The sequence below is a fragment of the Plecotus auritus genome (assembly GCF_963455305.1).
Source record: "Plecotus auritus genome assembly, chromosome: 7".
Classification (NCBI taxonomy): Eukaryota; Metazoa; Chordata; class Mammalia; order Chiroptera; family Vespertilionidae; genus Plecotus; species Plecotus auritus.
This window is the reverse complement of record NC_137774.1, coordinates 93766708-93785763: the sequence shown is the minus strand read 5'-3', so window position 1 is coordinate 93785763 and position 19056 is coordinate 93766708. Positions and strand designations below refer to the sequence as shown.

The 19056-nt window shown below is 52.2% G+C and overlaps 1 protein-coding gene across 10 annotated transcripts; it reads right to left on the bottom strand.

Moving 5' to 3' along the window:
• Nucleotides 1-1924: 1924 nt before the first annotated feature.
• Nucleotides 1925-18770, bottom strand: TFR2 (transferrin receptor 2). Of its 10 annotated transcripts, none has more exons than XM_080680022.1 (19): nucleotides 18717-18770; nucleotides 17451-17511; nucleotides 16953-17205; nucleotides 16668-16854; nucleotides 11450-11590; nucleotides 11242-11353; nucleotides 11033-11155; nucleotides 10532-10648; nucleotides 10262-10401; nucleotides 9721-9884; nucleotides 8778-8897; nucleotides 8283-8365; nucleotides 8138-8201; nucleotides 7981-8048; nucleotides 7804-7880; nucleotides 7626-7710; nucleotides 7312-7539; nucleotides 6829-6969; nucleotides 1925-3610 (listed from the first exon to the last, which is right to left on the bottom strand). In XM_080680022.1, exons 2-19 carry the CDS (start codon nucleotides 17481-17483, stop codon nucleotides 3326-3328), a joined length of 2421 nt encoding a protein of 806 aa, XP_080536148.1. In that variant the 5' UTR covers nucleotides 17484-17511; nucleotides 18717-18770; the 3' UTR covers nucleotides 1925-3325. The 10 variants fall into 10 exon arrangements, with proteins under 10 accessions (XP_080536148.1, XP_080536150.1, XP_080536146.1 ...); XM_080680024.1 differs by having other exon boundaries at nucleotides 11066-11155; nucleotides 18717-18751; XM_080680020.1 differs by having other exon boundaries at nucleotides 11450-11505; nucleotides 16814-16854; nucleotides 18717-18751.
• Nucleotides 18771-19056: the final 286 nt, after the last annotated feature.

Genomic DNA, 19056 nt, shown 5'->3' with positions numbered 1-19056 from the left:
TAGCTGCTCTAAGAATTTATCACTAATTTAGTGACTTAAAACAATGCAAATTGCCCTGGCTGGTGTGGCTCAGTTAGTTGAGCATCATCCCATGTACTGAAAGGTCACAGGTTCAATTTCCAGTCAGGGGCACATGCCTGGGTTTATGCAGCTGATCAGTGTTTAGAAAGAAAGAAAGAAAAAGAACCACATTGAAAAAACAACACAAATTAATTCTACAGTTCTGGGAATCTGAAATCCAAAATGCGTCTTCTGGTGATAAAATCAAGATGTCAGCAGGGCTGCCTTCCTTCTGGAGGCACCAGAGGAAGATGTTTACTTGCCTTTTCTAGCTTTTAGAGGCTATTTACATTCCTTGGCTTGTGGCCCCTTCCTCCATCTTTCAAGCCAGTTATGGAAATAAATAATCATAGTTTTAAATCACTTTAAAAGAAAGCCAGGAGTGTTGTATTTTCAAATCTCTCTCTGACTCTGATCCCTGTCTGTTATATCTCCTTTATCTGTGATCTTCCTGCCTCCTTTTATAAGGACCTTAATGATTATATTGTTCCCTGCCCCAATCAAGGATAACCTCCCTGTGTGTTAGTTTGCTAGGGATGCCACAGCCTGGGTGGCTTAAACAGAAATTTATTATTCACAGTTGAGGCTGGAAGCCCAAGATAAAGGGGTTGGCAGGTTTAGTTTCCTCTGAGGCCTCTTTCCTTGACTTGCAGACAACCGCCTTTCTTTCTTCCCTCCCTCCCTCCCTTCCTTCCTTCCTTCCTTCCTTCCTTCCTTCCTTCCTTCCTTCCTTCCTTCCTTCTTTTCTTCTTCTTTTTGACAACCGCCCTCTTGCTGTGTCCTCCGACAGTCTTTCCTCTGTGGTGCACATCTCTGGTGTCTTTCTATGGGTCCAGTTTCCTCCTCTTATAAGGATACCAGTCAGATTGGAGTAGGGCCTACCTTAATGGCCTCATTTTAACTTAATCACCTCTTTAAAGGCCCTATTTCCAAATATAAACACATTGTGAGGCACTGGGTGTTAAGAGTTTCAACATACAGGTTTGAGGGGCACATAATTCAGCCCATAACACTCCCCATCTCAAGATCCTCAATTTAATCACATCTGCAAAATCCTTTTTTGTTGTGTAAGGTAACATTCATTTAGTTTTGGTGGATTAGGACATGGACCTCTTTACCCAGACCATTATTCTGTCTACTACTGGGAGCAAATGGACAAGATGAAGAATGGTTGAGAAGCCACTTGATTTTTTTCTGGATTGTGTGTCAGGGAAGCATATAGTCAAGGAGGGTTCTGATCCCAGTTCAGTCTCCTGAGATCCCACCAAGTTAGTTCAGGGGGCTAAAGGGGTGGGGGGGAGGGGAAGGGCAGTTTCATCCTGGAGCCCAAGCCATAGACTAAGAGGCTTTCATGTCCTGTATCCTGAGGAGCCGAATAGGACCTCTCATGCCATACTGGAAGTAAGAGAGGACTAAGGATCCTGAGAGGTGGGCCCTGGGATTTCTGCAGTTGCCCTGAGAGTGAGAACCAGGGCAACAGCCTGCTGAAACCAAGATGAAAGGTAAAGTGGTGCCAGCAAGCCTTGTAATTCCCTACCCTCCTGCAGCTTCCAGTTCACAAGACGAAGATTGGCCAAAGGGGACCTTGACAGGAGAGGTCCCAGGCTGGGTCAAAAATGGGTGTTTGACTGCTGCAGTCTACCATGACCCCATGCTCTGAAGGGGGTCCTGTGTTTGAGGATAATGCTCTGTGGTTGTTGTCTTGAAATTCTTAATGATTCTACCTTTGAATTCATGTTTTGGAAGTGCTGGAGTCCTGCACTGTAGAGGTGTTCTCTCTTTTCCGCGTCAGCACGGAAAAGGAACGGGTCCGATTCTGAGTGGAGGAGCTGGGGATTAAGAAATAAAAGAAAGAGACCAGATAGAAAGATAGAAACAAAGCTGGGAGCCAGGTGGGACGCCATCCTCTCTGATGGAGAGGCAGGGACCCCGGAGCCCACGCAGCACATTTATTTTATACCCCAAATACCAGGAAGTATCACCAAAACTTAGGATCAAAGGAGCTTATTTGCATTCTTGAGTAGGCCCTAGTATTCCTGGTGCTTGCCTGGATTTACATATCAAAGCCCGCTCCCCAGCACCTGGACAAAGGTAAAAAGTCAGTACTGATAACGTGTCTCCCCCCGCCCCCGCCCCCCCCCCCCCCCCCCCGCCGCCTTCTTGGGGAGCGCATAACCGAGACTCAGCTCTGCCAGTCGCCTTGGGCTCAACTGACAATTTAAAGAAATGCCCATGTGCCTTCCCAGGTGGCCCTCTACACTGCACTGGTTCTTGATTGCTAGCTTCCTGCCCCTACCTGGCGATAGCTGCCACCCTTCTTCCCCAGCAGGAACCTGGGTACAGGCACAGGGAGGGTCCAGGTCTAGGTCAGGGTCAGGTTTGGGTACATTTGTACCAAGTTGTGGGGTAGAACCCAGAGTGCCTATGGGCATCTGCCCCAGAGTATTTCCCTGTCTGAGGGTTCTGGACAGTAAACAGCAAATAACCACCATGACAGGTTGACAGGAGAAGAAAGAAAATGGCTTTGTTCTTGCTTTTTGAACAAGAGGTCCTGCATTTTTGTTTTGCACCAGACCTTACAAAATATGTAGCTGTCCCTGGTCCCAGGAGAAGGTACAGAGCCAGCCCTCCACGCCATGGTGGTCTTTGGAGAAGACCACCTTATTTCCTTAGGCATTTTCCTTCTTTACATAATGAGACATCTGAGTTTTCCCAATGGAGACAGCATTCCCAGTTGCAACCTCTCTGTCACCTTATTTAAGACCCTTTCCAAGGTCTTAAATAAGGGATTATTGGGTGGGGTGAGAGTGAGGAAGCATAAAGGTGCTTACAAACAACAGATGCCCAGGTGGTTTATTGAAGTTCAAACCTCAGCCCCTTCTACCACAGGCCACATGTTAGCCATAGGCATGGTCCCAGCCATCTCTCCCACCAAGAAAGCTGGCCAGGTCCCCCGGAAACCTTCCAGAGTGCTCTCTAAGTATGGGGCACCTGGCTCTTGAAGGGGAAGGGGCTGTGATTGATGGAACAGATGCTGCTATCTGATTAGCTGACAGTATGACCCTCCCTTTTGGAAGGCACTGCTCACCTAATCCTACACTGTAGGGCCAAGGGTGTATGGGTATTTTACACTGGGCCCCTAAGGAGACAGGAAGGGCTAATGAGAAATTGGTCAGCAATGAGAGGTGTTGCAGTCACCCAGAAATCGCTCAAGTGGGAAGAGCAGGAGCTCTCGGCTGGGGGCAAGAGCATGTATCCCTACTCCTCAGAAGTTGTTATCTATGTTCCAGACATCCCCGCTGAGTGCATTGGCGGCCCCCTGCAGCGTCCAGGTGAGCAGGGCCAGTTGGCGACGAAATCGGCTTTCCTGGAAGCCCAGGCCAGGCGCCACCCCGGAGATGGCAGCCCCTAGGGTCTCGGAACTACTGGAGCGGAGCAGCCGCACGTGGTTGAGCAGGGCGCCCAGCGTGTGATCTCCTCGGCCCAGGAAGATGTGTCGGAATGGGGAGTCGGCCGGCGACACGTATTGGGACAGGAAGTAGTATTCCACCTAAACAGAGAGGGGGGGCAGGTCGAGGTTGGGGCTTGCCCGCCCTCCCACACCCCTCCACCCTCCCTCTCACCCCCCACCCCCTCCTCCCACCCCCCTCCACCATCCCTCCCACCTCCCTCCACCCCCAGCGAGCTAAAACCTGAACAACGATTCCAAACCAAGATTGGGATCTAGTACTGGCTAATAAACACTATTGAGCAGCTTAAGTCCCACCTCCCTTTGGCTACCCAATCAGGAATGACCACTCTGTGATGTCACCAATAGCCGGGTAGGATGTTCTCCAGTTTTGGGTTGAATTCCTTTCTTTTTATCCCTTGAACCTCCAAGTCTGCATCTAGGTCTCCTCATTCACTTCTCTGCCCAGAGCCGCAGAGAACAGTCTATCATCCTGCTGTTTCTCACTTTCTCATACCCCAGTCATATCGCCTCACCTCTGCCAATGTCCATAGCCCAGAGTCAAAGGTCATGGGGACAGCCCAGTCCTAATGAAGTGCCTGACTCTGCCCTCACCACCCTCTGACTCAGATACTGTTTGTCTTTCCTGAGATGGCCTTGCTCCTACCCCAGTTCTCCCACCTCTCTGCCAGCCTCTCTGGTTCCTTCTGCTCCCACCTGTGAGCTGGCCCAAGGTTTGACCTCTACCTTCTGCTCCTCTCTTTACCTACAATCCAGTGTTGTTTTTTCAATCCTGGCTGCATATTCAAATCACTAGGGGAAGATATTTAAATTACCATTACCTGGGTGCCACCCCAGCAAAATCAGATTCTCACACACTCATATCTTTCAAAGGCCTCATTCATTCAAAGAGCTCGTCCATGCCCTTAAACTTCAACCAGGACCTTGTGGGGACAGTGACAATCCTGCCCTCTAGCCTTCTGGGCCTCCTCACTGGGGTAGGGGGCACCTGGACACAGCCTCACACACATGTGGACACCAACTTCTTCAAAACCTGACCCTTGCACCCACATTCCTTTGTGAGCACCATGGTCTTCCCCAGGTGCCAGGCTCTCAGCCTTGAAGGTGAGTGGGAGTGGGGTGAGCACAGACTTTGGAGTCAGACTACCTGGTTTCTAATTTCAGCTCTACCACTTACTGAGATCCTGGATACATTATTTAGCCAATCTGAGCCTCAGGTTCTATGTGCGATACTAGCAACCTCACAGGATTTGGGGGAGTCCTGAGAAAGTAAAGCCATAGTATTTGGTAGCCCTCAATAAATGGCAGCTGCTATGATCATTCTCCTCCTCTTTTCTCAACACTCAGTCTCTCCATTTTATTTCCAAATGTCACATCAGTCCATCCCCTCACCATAGGTGGCCTTTGCTGCCCTCTGTCACCCTCACCCAGAGCTCAGTCATCATTAATATCATTCTCTTTTCAGGCCATTTACGTTCTGGCCAAATCCTTCCTAAAGTTCCACTTTGCTCACATCACCTTCCTGCTCAAACACCTTCCTAGTTTCCTTGATGCCCAGACCCTAAAAATTCAAAGTTCTTATTTTGGTATTCAAGATTCCCCATAGTTGGTTCTTAACTCACTGCTTGGTGCTCCTCTCCCCTCAGACTCTCCACAGAGCCTCTATTCACACTCTGCTGGCCCATACACTGCTCACAAGGAGAGCCAGGTCCCATTTCACTGCCTCATCCTTATCCTGAGGCTCTCTACCCTGAAACTCTTTTTTGCACCAACTCAAGTTCTGTCTGTTATTCAAGACCCATGTCACAGTCTAAGCCTGGGGTCAGCAAGCTTTTTATGCAAAAAGCAAGACAGTAAACATTTTAGGCTTCTCAGGCCATTCTATTTCTGCAACTACTCAACTTTGCTGCTATAGCACAAAAGCAGCTGTAGACAGTATGAAAACCAATGAGCATGGCTGCATTGCAATAAAACTTCATTTATAAAAACAGAAGGCAGGCCAAATTTGGCCTGTTGGCTGTAGTTTACCAATCCCTGGTCTAGAGCCATAAAGTTCCCTGGGCTTGGCCTAGCCCAGTATTGCAGGTTCTGAAGTCCTGAGTCTTTTCCTCTCCAGCCTGAGTCTGAATCCTTTGATCCCTTACACACAGATGCTTTTAGCCCTTGGGAGGAACCTTTGAAAGTGGGATAAGGGGGGTGTCTTTTTGTGTTCCTGGAGTCTGGCACATCAGGGGTTAAAGCAAGATCTGAGAATGAACCGTGCCCAATCTCTTGTCTCACCAAGGGTCACATGTCTAGTGGAGGGGACAAAGGGATGGAGAGAAGGAGAAATGAGGAAGGGGGAAAGGAAGAAGAAGATACTGAGGAGAGAGGAGGATGAGAAAGAGACCAGGAAAAGGAGCAAGTATGAAAGAGCAAGGGGATGAATTTGTGAACAAAGAAGAAATGAGTGATGCTGAGGGAAATGAGCAGGAACCCAAGCAAGAAAAATGAATGGGGAGAGAAAACAAACCTGCAAGGGGCAGACATGTTCTCCCAAAACTGTGCCTGTGAACACTCCGGGTTCCCTGCTCATCCCACACTCAGCGAGGCTAGTCCTTCTTATGATTCTGCCCTATAGACTTTTCCCCACTCTCACAGTCTCCACACATCCATTTCCTGAGACAAAAGGTTGCCAGGTTGAATTCTTGGGTGAAGAAATGGAAGGAAGAGGAGGGGTTAGAAATGGGGATGGAGTGTGGGTTGCAAAGTATTAAAGCTAAGCAGGAGGGATGGAAGAGGGAATAAAATCTAGTATAACTTTCACATGACACCTCCTCCAAGCAGCCTTTCTGAGTTTCATGCATCTCATTGCCAGAAGGAAGAGAGCTCTTCATGCTCTGAATTTCTTAAGCTTTTTGTGCCTCCAGGGCCATAACCCTTTTCCTCTTGTACTGTGGACCATTATGGACATGCTTTTTCTCTCCAGGGGGTTGGTGAGACAGTGGTTGGTGAGACATTTGTGTGTGAGGGGGGGCGGGGGGCTGGGGGTGGTGGGCGTAGTGGGGGTGGTGGAGTGTCCCAGTCCTGCCATGTTGGCCAGGCGATTGTAGTCAAGGGACTGGCCCTCTCTGTCCATTTCAATATTAAGCGGGGCCTGCTTCAGTGGTCACTCCAGCCTGTCTGTTAGCAATGTGCATCCAGGACTTGAGTTCCCAGGACAGGGATTGAGGGGAGGTAGAGAGAGGGGCAAGGAGTACATCAGTGGAGGAGCTAAGCAGAGGGAGGAGGGGGTACAGGGCGAGGGAGCAGGCCCTCACCCGCATGATGCGCACGTTGTACATGCGTGTCAGCCTTTCATCGCTCTCCTCAGAACTGTAGATCTCTTTCCGCAGCTTCTCTGCCGCCCGGATGTAGTCCCCTCGTGCAGAGTACACCCACTGGAGGGTCAGCCCGCGGGCCTAAGGGCGGAGGTGTGGGCTGGGGCCGGTAGCAGGAGCCAGGACCCGGCCTAGGATGGAGGTCAAGGGGCTGGGGGACAGGCCGGGCCTGGCAGGGGTGGGGAGGTATAATAGGGGGACAGAATGCTGGGGCGTAAGAAGGGAGAGGGAATACCTGTGTGGTGGTGGTGGGGGGTGCAAATCCTGGGGGCTTGGGAAGGGCTTAGGTGCCTGGGCAGGAGTAAAGGGGCCAAGACCGAGGGTGGGAGAAGAAGTGACAAGACTCCCTGGGCTGGTCAGTACTTTCAGGGGATATAGTACCCTCCAACCCCAGAAGCCGTGAGAGGGATTGGCATCTTGGACCTTGAGGTCCCCAGAGAATTCGTTGAGGCTGCCTATGTGCCTGAGGACCACATCCCCGTAGCGGCCGAAGTCCAGGGGCAGCAGGTGATCGTGGCTGAGCCGGATGAGGAGCTGCCCTGCAAACTGGGCCACAGCCTGGGCCACAGCTGGCAGACGGCCCCGCAGCACCTTGTGCAGGTTCTCATATGTGTCGTCCTTCGTGTTCAGGAACGGGTACACCTGGCCATCCTGCGGGGACAGGAGTTGCTGGCACAGGCGCATGGTGCAGACAGGCCAAGAAGGCTGCTGCTCAGGGGCGGGGCCGGGAGTCTTACCTCCACGAAGGAGAACTCGATGGCAGGGACCCCCGCAAAGGCAGTGAAGGAATAGGCACTGCTATCCATGGGCAGTGGCTGGATTCTGGGGTTGGGGGGCAGGTTAGAATGCTCTGTGGGTTCATGCTCCTCCCACACCAACCCCAGCTTTCCTCCCTCCCACCTTGCCCTAACTTACACCTCTGCATCCCAGCTGTGATTGCTGAATGCCACCTGCTCATAAAGGGTCTGCCCGCTGTGGTTAGGAGACTCCACCTGGGGGCAGGGTGGGGGCAAGGTCAGGCTCCAACCCCCCTCCCTCCCACCCCCGGACCCCAAGCTTCCCTCCATTCCCTGCTCCCGGCTAGACTCTTGCCTGCTTCAGGATGTTCTCGATGAGGCTAATCAGAAGGGGGCTGGTCTTGGCGTGGAACTTGTCATCCCCTGCAGAGAAGCAGGCCAAGCTCAGGACTTGGCCCCAAGGGCAGGGGTGCACCTGAGGGGGTCCAGATGGTAGCATTGCCCCTGCTCACCCAGCACGGCATTGTCCAGGCTCACATAGACCACAGCTTTGAGATGCAGCAGGCTAATGTAGCCCTGTCGGGGAGGGGTATGGAGTATGAAGTCTCTCCCTACTTCTCCCCACTGCCTGGCTACCTGCCCAGGACCCCACATTACCTCTAGCCACTCTGTGGAGCCCACACTCCCAAAGTCACCTCCATCCCAGCTGATGAAGAGAAGACTTCTTCGAGGCTGGAAGCCTGGGGACAGAGTGGGGCGGGAGGATGGGCTCAACTGGGGACCAAGCAAAGACACCTCCCCCCCTCTGTCTGCCTCTGTCCTGGTCCCCTGGGGTCTCTCCTTCCCTCTCATCAAGTCCCTAACCCAGCCCTGGGTCTGCTCTGACTCAATTCTAACAGGGATGGAGAGGGTTTACATATGGAATCTCCCGTTTAATCTGCACTCAGACGCTGGACTGCTACTACTTTCATGTTTAGATGAGGAAATGGAGATGTAGTCACTTGCCCAGGGCCATACAGGACATAAGTGGTTAGGTTTGGAGCCAGGTCTGAGTGGCCACCCTCCAGCCTGTGCTGCTAATTGCCTCTCTGCCCCATCCTGACTCAGGTCACAGCCCTGGCTGCCCCGCCCAGGCCCAGACCCTGACCTTACCATTGCTCACCATGGAGGAAAAGGTCCGCACCAGCTCCAGCAGTATGGCAGTCCCCACAGCAGACTTGGCTGCCCCAGGGCCCCACGCATCCCTCTGGGCCCCAATGACAACATAGTGATCTGTGGGAGGAGATATTTAGAGTCCACCTCTTACGTTGGCAGTACCCAGAGGCTTCTCCCTCCACCTTGGGAAGACAGGTGCTCACAAGGCCTCACCATTTTCCAGGCCCCCAACTAGATGATCTCAGCCCCTCAGATTTCTGCAACCCCTGCTGTCATTAAAGCGAGTGCCCCTCCTCCACTGGCCCTGCCTGGGTGGCCTGCTCCTTCAGGGAAATGCCTGGGTCATTCCTGACTCCATTACCTCCTAGGTAAGCCATGCCCTGCTGTTCACCAGGTTTTCCCTGTTAAATCTCTCTGTCCCTTCTCGGCCCAAAACAGCATCCTCATCTGAGCTTCATCACAGGCCTCCCTATGTCACTCCCTCGGTGCTTATAGGCACCAAACTCTTCTTCCCAAGTTGCTCTGGTGACCCCAGTCTTCAGCTCAAGAACCCACCTTGATTCCCCACTGCTATCCATATCTAGTTATGCTTCAAAGGCTCACTACCTGATCTGACCTCCCTTTCATGCTATAACATCACCCAACTGATGCTTGTTCATCTCCAGTGTGAGACAACTCACTACTACACAAAATGGCCCATTCTGTCTATGGGCATGTTGGACCGTGAAGTCTCATTACTACCCTCCACGGTCCCAGTTCAGCTGCAACTTGCCAGACTGCCTTCCTGCTAACCCTTGCTGCACCCTCCACTTCAGCCAAGGCCGCCTCCCTCCTCTGGACACCACTCTGGCCCACTCTCCAGGGCCTCCTGCTCCAGCTCCATCTCTGGTCAGGATTTATAAGCAGCTCCCCTCCCCGAAGGCTGGGTAAGCAAGCACACCTGGCTCTGATCGGCCCTCGATGCAGCCAAAGATGTTGCTGATGGGGGTGGAAGCCCTGCGGTTGTTGACCCCTAGGTGCAGGCCTGGCCCAGGGCCCAGGCGGTAAGGGGAGCCGGAGAGCTGCCCCTGCCATTCTTGTGGGGCCACAGGACCTGCAAGCTTCCTGGAGAGGGATGGGGCAGAAAGGGTTGGGAGTAGCAGAGAGGCTCAGGCTATAAAAGAGCCTAAATCCTAGTCTTCACTCTTCCTCTTCTGGCTCCTGCTCTCTGCCTCTGCACCCTGACTGAGAGGGCAAGCCAGCCAGGGCTGCCTTGGACAGTTGTGCAGGCTGTGTCCCGCTCAAGGGTGCTCCGTGGAGGTGGGTGTGATATCCAGCAGGAGCTCCTCTCACCAAACGGTGGGCCCTGGCATGAGGCAGTGCCCTCCCGGAAGAGCCATCTTTTTCTAGTTCACCCACAGGCACCTTACTGGCTAGCGGCAGCCTACCTCTCCCTGCCTCCTCTCCTGGTTCCCACCACCTGGTTCCCACAGGCCCCTCACCTCAGCAGGAGAAAAGCGATGTCTGCACTGATGGGCTGGGCCGGGATGCTTGGAAGGCCCGAGGACTGGACTGGAGGGAACTGGGTTTGATTGAAGGAAGGGAAGCCAGGCGTGTAGGGGTCCCCAGTCCCCAGGTGCACCTGTGGGGTGAGGGGTGCCCACTCTGAAACTGTGAGCTAGGCTCCCAAAAAGTGTGCCAGCTTCATCCTGGGCAAGAAGGTGCAGCCCTGGGGCCCTAGGAAAGCACTGATAACTCCCCCCAATACTTACATGTCCATACACAGCCCGGTTGCTGGACAGGCCTGGCTTGTGTGGGCCCTGGGGGAAGTCGGCTGGGTCGGGATATATGAGTACTCCTCCTGCCCCAAAGTCCTGGGCACTGGCCACCTGGGAAGGGGGGCGGGGGGTGCTAAAGGACTTTCTCGCAGAGAAAACAGATTTATAAGGGCAGGAGAAGCAAGTAAAAGTGAAACGACACAGCCTTTGATCTGCAATTGTAGACCCACAGAGAAACTGTGGGCACCACTTGGCCCTCATCTTTGTGCCCTCCCACAGTACCCCACATTCTCCCGTTTCTGTTCCCCATGCCGACCCTCCTGATTTTGTTCCTCTCCGGCATTTTCTTACAACCCACTTGGTTCTTTCTTTTCTTCCTCTAATTGCCTCCCAGACGCTTCCCATGTGCCGCTATCCGATCCTGGGGTTCCCCAGCCTGCACCCTCCCGTTGCGCTCCATTCCACCACCACCCGTCCCCATCCGGGGACCCTCACCTTCTGGGCAAAACTTATCACCCCCAAGCGCACCAGCAGGAGGCGCCCAGCCGGCTCCACACCCCTGGTCCGCAGGTGCTGCAGGTCCTCCGGCCGCCCGTAGTGGGCGTACACCAGCTCTCCCTGAGGATGCCGAGGGCTGTCAGGCGCGCACTCACCACGTCCCTCCGCCGCCACGAGGGAAAGAGGGCATGGCAGGAGGCGCTCACCGTGGCGTTGCCGGTGGCGCTGTAGGGACAGTAGACGTCCGGGTCCTCTAGCGGCAGCTGTTCCCCGAGCCTCCCGGCTGCATCGACCCAGTGCAGGGTGTTGGGGTGAGTCCTGAGGAGTTGGGGTGGTGAGCGTCCCCCACCCCACACGCGCCCACGCGCCCCCACGCCCCCTCACCGCCGAGCCCCTCGACCTCCACGCACTCACCGGTCTGGGTACTGCAGCCCCACGTAGTGCGTGTCTGTCCACACGTGGTCCAGCTTCTGGCGCGAAAGTGCAGCGTGGATGTCCCGAGCAAGGGCGGCCATCCCAGCGGAGCCGGCAACCCTTTCCCTAAGGCTGGTTTGTCTGAGTGGGGACAGGTGGAATTGAGGCATGGGAGGGGAGAAGGGCCCGGACTTTTGGGCGCCTGGAAGCGAGGAGGCGAGGGGTGGCCCTGGTTCCCAGGCAGTGAGGGGCTCCTAAGGCTGACCCAGATGCTGCCATCACCACCCATCTCCATCACCACCCATCCCATCACCACCAGGACTGTGACCCAGAGTCTCCAGGGCCTCCTTATGCTTAAAATATTAGCTGCCAAGAGCTGAGGGTTCTGTCCTCGATCCCTTAGGTTCTTCCTTGTTCAGGCCAAACTCCAACCTACTGCCCCTTCACACATATGTGCTTTGCCCCTGGCACGAAAACACTTTTTTTCCAAAGGACTAACTGGGCAGAGATAGGACCCTTCGTCTCCCCCATCTCCCACCTGGGCCCCATGGAGACACTGTACACCAAAGTTCCCAGTGGAATTGTGGAATCATTTGTCTCATTGGAGACCTCACCCTGTCTTCTTCCACAGTCACCACTTATCTAGCAAGCCTATTGTCACCTGAACTCTCCCTGTTCTTCCATCTCACCTCTGCCACCCCATCCGCATAGTCTCCCTGTCAATGGGCTCCGCTGCCCTCTCAGTGGCAAACAGACCCTCCCTCGTCAGCATTACCACTGAATACCCCTTCTACGCTTTGCCTTGGCAGAAACACTGCTCTCCCTTGAGAAGCCAGGTCTCCTTTGGGACTCCTGAGGTGGCTCAGGTTCATATACCACCTGGGCTTGGAGTGGAGGCATTCTCTTGGCTCCACGGTTCACATTTCTGATCATTTCTCCTCTAGTAAAACTCTTCCTTTAAAGCCCGTGCCCTCCAACTCTCCCATCCTCCATCCCTCCTCACTGCTGTTATCTTATAGCCCAGTGGTTTTCAGCCATTGTGCCCCAGGAATTTTTAAAACATGCAATACCTGGCCCTCGCTGGTTTGGTTCAGTGGATAGATTGTTGGCCTGTGGACTGAAAGGTCCCAGGTTCGATTCCGGTCAGGGGCACGTGACCCGGTTGCAGGCTCCATCGCCAGTGTGGGGCATGCAGGAGGCAGCCAATCAATGATTCCCTCTCATCATTGATGTTTCTATCTCTCTCTCCCCCTCCCTTCCTCTCTGAAATCAATAAAAATATTTAAAAATAACAAGGACGCCAAAACCGGCTTGGCTCAGTGGATAGAGCATTGGCCTGCGGACTGAAGGGTCCCGGGTTCGATTCCGGTCAAGGGCATGTACCTTGGTTGCAGGCACATCCCCAGTAGGCGGTGTGCAGGAGGCAGCTGATCGATGTTTCTCTCTCATCGATGTTTCTAGCTCTCTATCCCTCTCCCTTCCTCTCTGTAAAATATCAATAAAATATATTTAAAAATAAAAAATAAAATAAAAATAAAAATAACAAGGAAAAAAAAAGCAAGAAAGGGGGACACACACTGGATTCCTACACAGTAGTAAGGAACAATAAACTAGGTATACACATTGTAATATAGTAGAGCTTGAAAGCACTGTTAGGTTAAAAAAATTATCAAAATTATAAGTAGCCCTGGCCAGTGTGACTCAATTGGTTGATGCCTCAACTAGTACACCAAAAGGTAGTGGGTTCGATTCATTGTCAGGGTACATTTCCAGGTGCACAGGTTTGATTTCCAGTTGGGGCTCATTCGAGAGGCAACCAATTGATGTTTCTTTCTCACATTGCTATTTCTCTCTCTCACTCTCCCTTCCTCTCTCCAATATCAATTTTAAACATTTAAAAAAAATTAAAAGCACACACTAGGGATGGTTATATCTGAATAGTAAGTCTTGGAGTTATTTCTTTTTTACTTTCTTCTTTGTCTTATTCCATATTGCTTAAATTTTAAAATAATAAACATGTAGCATTTTACACAAACATTGTTTTGAAAAAAATCTACATATGCACATAAAACACGGTATATATGACAAAGCCACATGTGTATTTAAAGGCACACCTCTAACACATTAGATGAGGTACTTATGGGTGAGGGGAGAGGGGAGGAGTGCTCAGGGATAGGGAGAGAAAATTAAACAGGAAAGCCCCTTCACTCTCATTGACCAATAAGGATACTGTACTATGGTCGCAGGGGTATGATTACTTCCATTCTTTGCACCTGACCTTCAAAAAATTCCTCACCCCAAATCTGATCATGATACTCTATCGTTTGAAACTTTCTAACTCTCACTCATTCCTTTTAGAGTAAAATCCAAGAAGTTCATGTAGCCAGTGAGGCCCTTTTGCCTGAGCCATATCCACCTCAACAGCCACATGGACTTTCTTTTACTTTCTCCAATAGACCACCATCTTCCTGGCAAAGACCCTTTGCACGTGCTGTTCTTTGGCCTAAAATGCTTTCCACCTTCTCTTTGCCTGATGACCAACTTGTCACTTCCTCAAGGAAGTCTTCCCTGACCCCCAATCTAAATTAGGATCCCTGTGTTATAGTCATTCCTCACATTCTTTACTTTTCCTTCAAAGCCATGATCCTGGTAACAATTGTGCCAGTCATGAATGTGATTATTACTTTAGTATTGATTTCCTCCAATAGACTGTAAGCTCTATGAGGGAAAGATCCAGACTATTTTGTTCTCTGCTGTATCACCTCCAGCTACTTAGCCCAGCACCTGCCACATAGTAGGTGCTCAAAATATTTGTTGGATAAATTATTGAATGACCTCATCAATGTCACCTCCAGTCCAACCACTGATTTCCTTGGCCACCCCCTGGATCTTGTCATCACCTGGAACTCCATCTCCAGAATATTTTTCCATTAAGGAATTATCTACTTAAGTACCAGGCACTGTGGACATAGTTTATCAGATAAACCTTAAAAACTCCAGAATCTCACTCTCTCTGACTAGAGCTTTTCATTTTCCACCTCACTCCTTTACCCTCACTATACCTGCTTTTCAACCATATTGAGCACTCCAGACTGTCCAATTTCTCCAAGCCTATCATCAGCTCCTGGTTTCCCTTCCCTTCCCCATCCAACCTAAAGTCACTTCAATGCTTGCTACCCTCTTGCCTCCCTGCCCTTTGATGCCATCCACAGCATGACCCCCCGCCCCAAGACCTGTTAAACCTCCATCTGCTCAGCCTATACCTAGACTGCCAATCAAGAAGATAAAAAAGCCCCGCATGTTGTTGATGCCACAGATTTTTTTAAAATATATTTTTATTGATTTCAGAGAGGAAGGGAGAGGGAGAGAGATAGAAACATCAATCATGAGAGAATCATTGATTGGCTGCCTCCTGCACGCACCACACTGCGAGACCGAGCCCACAACCCGGGCATGTGCCCTTGACCGGAACCAAATCCGAGCCCTTTCAGTTTGCAGGCCAACACTCTATCCACTGAGCCAAATTGGCTAGGGCGATGCCACAGATTTAAGGTCTTTCAGCAAGGCAGATTCAGTGATATCAGAGTGATCAAGTTTAGTGTTGCTCTCATGAAGAAAAGGAAATATATTAATACAAATTACTACATAAACATGATAACAACAATTAAATGATCATCTCAGTATATTCTGAAAAAAATACTTGAAAAAATTTTATCACTGTTTCTCCTTTCTGATCATTAAAAAAAAATCTCAGTAAGCTAAGAGTAGAAGGAAACTTTCTTTTTTAAAAAAAATATATTTTATTGATTTTTTACAGAGAGGAAGGGAGAGGGATAGAGAGTTAGAAACATCCATGAGAGAGAAACATCGATCAGCTGCCTCCTGCACACCCACTACTGGGGATGTGCCCGCAACCAAGGTACATGCCCTTGACCAGAATTGAACCTGGGACCCTTGAGTCCGCAGGCCGACAACTCTATCTACTGAGCCAAACCCGGTCAGGGCAGAAGGAAACTTTCTTAATTTTCTTTTAAAAAGCTTCCCAGAATCTGCAGCAAAGTTACACTCAATGACAAAGAATTATAAAGACATTCCTGCCCTGGCTGGGTAGCTCAGTTGATTGGAGTGTTGTCCTGATACACTAAGGTGTGGCTTCAATCCCTGGTCAGGGTACATACAAGAATCAACCAATGAATGTATAAATAAGTGGAACAACAAATAGATATTTCTCTCTCTCAAATCAATTTTTTTTTAAAATATATTTTATTGATTTTTTACAGAGAGGAAGGGAGAGGGATAGAGAGTTAGAAACATCCATGAGAGAGAAACATCGATCAGCTGCCTCCTGCACACCTCCCACTGGAGATGTGCCCGCAACCAAGGTACATGCCCTTGACCGGAATCAAACCCGGGACCCTTCAGTCCACAGGCCGACGCTCTATCCACTGAGCCAAACCGGTTTCGGCTCAAATCAATTTTTAAATCTTTAAATAGGTAAGGATATCTACTGTCACCAATACCTCATGTCCTCTCCGATGCAATAAGAAACGAAAGAGAAATTAAAAGTATCAATATTGGAAAAGAAGCTATCCGTCTTTCACTATGTATAGCTTATATGATTTTTGTACTTAGAAAACGCAGGAGAATCCATTGAAAAATGATTCCTGACCTAAAAGAGGGCTCTTGGTGGCCTGACCTGTGGCCCTACCAGCAGGACAAAAAGCACACTGGCCTACTTGTGCTGTGCTGCAGGCCTGCACACTCTGTGTCTGGGTGGTTTCTCTCATGATGTAGATGGGGGGATGGGCTGCTCCCACAAATGCATTTCCTTTCTTGTTTTCCTGGTTTGCTAAAACACCACTCCTCAGATCTGCCAGAGCTCCACAAGTCAAAATCCGAGCTCCTGGGTGTGGCATTCAAGACTTTTGGGGGGTCTGCCCCACCTCATATCTGGACCCTTCTGTTCTTGTTCAGACAGTCAGCTCCAGCATCTCCCAAGTGTGCCACCCTGAACCCTCTCTCTGCAGGTTCATCTCAGGAACTGCTCTCCCTACTCTCAGCTCCAATGCCTGCCATCCTTCCTAGGGCCACTGAACAGGGAGGCCAGAGAGGCAGGTGGAAGGACTCAGAAGGGAGACTGTGACGCCAGGGTCCTGGGAGAGGAGGAAAAGAGGAAACTGAGAGGATGAGGGTTTTTGAGGGCCAGGATGATCCTTACCTGATGGTGTTCTCCAGGCTCCCCTCCCCAAGGTGCCGTAGGAACATGGCCTGGAGGTCACTCCAGTATAATGTGCCTTGGTGGGAGTTCGGGCCCAGCTCATAGTTCACATCCTCGCTGACCACCAACACGTCCTTCCCGCATGCCTGGCAGGACCCTCGGAAGGCCACATAGCCCAGAAGGAAGGCTGGCAAGTGGCAAGATGGAGATTCTCCTGTGCTCCCTCTGGACCCCAGAAACTCCCCCAGCCCAGACCCCTCACTGTGAGGGCAGAAGGGTTCTCACCCCCAGTGAAGATCAGCAGGGCTGTCAGGACCAGGTAGGGAGCAGCCCTTCGTCCTGCTGCTGCCCAGAGCTCCAGGTTTTGCCGCCCTGCGTGAGAGCCCAGGGGCTCAGGGCCCCTCAGCTCCATGGGACAGAAGTGGCCTGGTGGCTTGGCCACCTCCTCCTCCTCTTCCTCTTCCTCCTCCGGGCACCCCTGCTGGGTGCCTTCCACATGCTTGTAGATGGTCTGAGAGGGTCGTGGGGACAACCTTTTCTGTGGGGGTCAGGTGGGCATGAGATTGGGAAAAGAAGTGGGGGGGGGGGCAGGGAGGGATCTGGCAAAAATAGGGTCAGGGACTTTGGAGTGCCATATGAGCACAAGGCAAGGAAGAGGGTCCTGAGAGTCAGGCTGGAGGGGAGAGATTGAAGTGGGAAGGGGAGGGGCCCCCTTGGGGTTTGAGAGGGGGCTAGGGCCTAGACAGGAGGCCTAAGGTGTCCCCGGACCCCACTCAGTCTTACCGCTCCCTGGAGTAGACCCCAAAGCCGCTCCATGCTTGTGCCCCCTCCTGAGTCCTGCAGGCTGATCCCACCCCCAATGATAAACCGTTTGTGGGAGCCCTGTGAGGGCCCCTTATCAGCCCTAGCAGGTGGCCTGAGCGCTGGCATTTCTTGGCCTCCCCAAGGAGGGGGCACAGCCCTGGCCTCAATCCAATCTTCCAGACATGCCCCCCCAGCCCAGGCTAGAGGAAGAGGGGTTGTACCCTCCCCCGCCAAATCCTCCCACAGTCCCTGTCTAGTCCTCTTCCTACAAAACAATCAATTTTTGACCTTGGGCAGACTTTGGCCTCCCAGTTCCCGTCAGGGGTGGGGGAGGGGTACTGGTGGCTGGGGAGGGGAGAGAGATGTATGCTCCCCCTCCTGCTTCCACTCCTCCCAGTGTCCTAGGGACCCCTTCCTAGGTCCCCCACCTTGAAAATCTCTGCCCCTCCTTACCTGGCTTGCAGGCCCAAAGCCCAGGCCCTGTATCATATTAGTTGCCCTCTCTGTCTGGATGACTGCCCCAGTGGGATCCTAAGCTCAAGGTGCCACAGTGGTGTGACCTGGGGGTTTGGTTTGGCTGTGTGGGTGTCTTGTCTCATGGGAATCAGGGTGAAATGCGGGTCTCAGGCTCCTAATGATGCCCAGGAGAGACGGGTATGAATGGTAGCCCATGGTCAGGCAAGACCAGGGAGTTCTCCAGGATGGGGGGTCCCGGAGTCAGCGACCTGTGGGTCAAGGCCCACCAGGCATGGGTGGAAAGAGTCCTGGCCAGGGAGGGGCAGGGGGGGAATAAGGACACATATGTAACACAGTAATCAATAAAGAAAGAAAAAGGAAGAGTCCTGGCCAAAGTGTGGGCAGAGCTAGGTGACCTTTGCTAATTCATGGTGCTCTTTGGGCACTTCTGCCTGTTTGGTGACTAAAGGACTTGGACCACACAGATTTTTACTTCTTTTGGATCTGGGGACCCCAGGAATACATCAGGGCACAAACCACTAAGCTTTACCCACAATTTCAGGCAGGGGGCGCAGATCCCCACGCCTTGCTGAGGACCCCAGGACAAGTTGCTCAGGAACAGTAGGGCTCAGGGACCTCGTGTGGGGACCACCATTGGGAAACCTCAATTACTACCCAAGTTGGAAGAGAAGTTCTGAGCTGCTGGGGCGCAGCAGTGCCCCACCCTCCGTCCCATTCTTGTCACCGCCGAGTCCGGGGAAGAAAGACCCTCGCGTAGCGCTGGCTCACCTCAGCTGCAGGTCCGGGGGTGCTTGGGCACAGCCTCTTCTGAGCGCCGACGCCCTGCCCACTCCGGCCCCACCTCCGCCCCGCCCTCTCAGGCCCGACCTCTGGCCCTGCCCTTGCCTTGGCCCTTCCCTGGCCGCAGATCTTCTCTCCAGCAACCCCTTCCTACCCCACCTCGGCTCTGGGAGACTTACTGCGCGGCTCTGCAGGGTCCTCGCTAAGTGATCCTCCCTGGGTCGTGGATTCTCTTTCAAACCCGAGGCACCGGTGGCTCCTGCGGCCCCGCCCCGCCCGCAGACTGCCCTGGTATCCGCCGCGGGATCGGGAACGGAGGTAGGTGTGG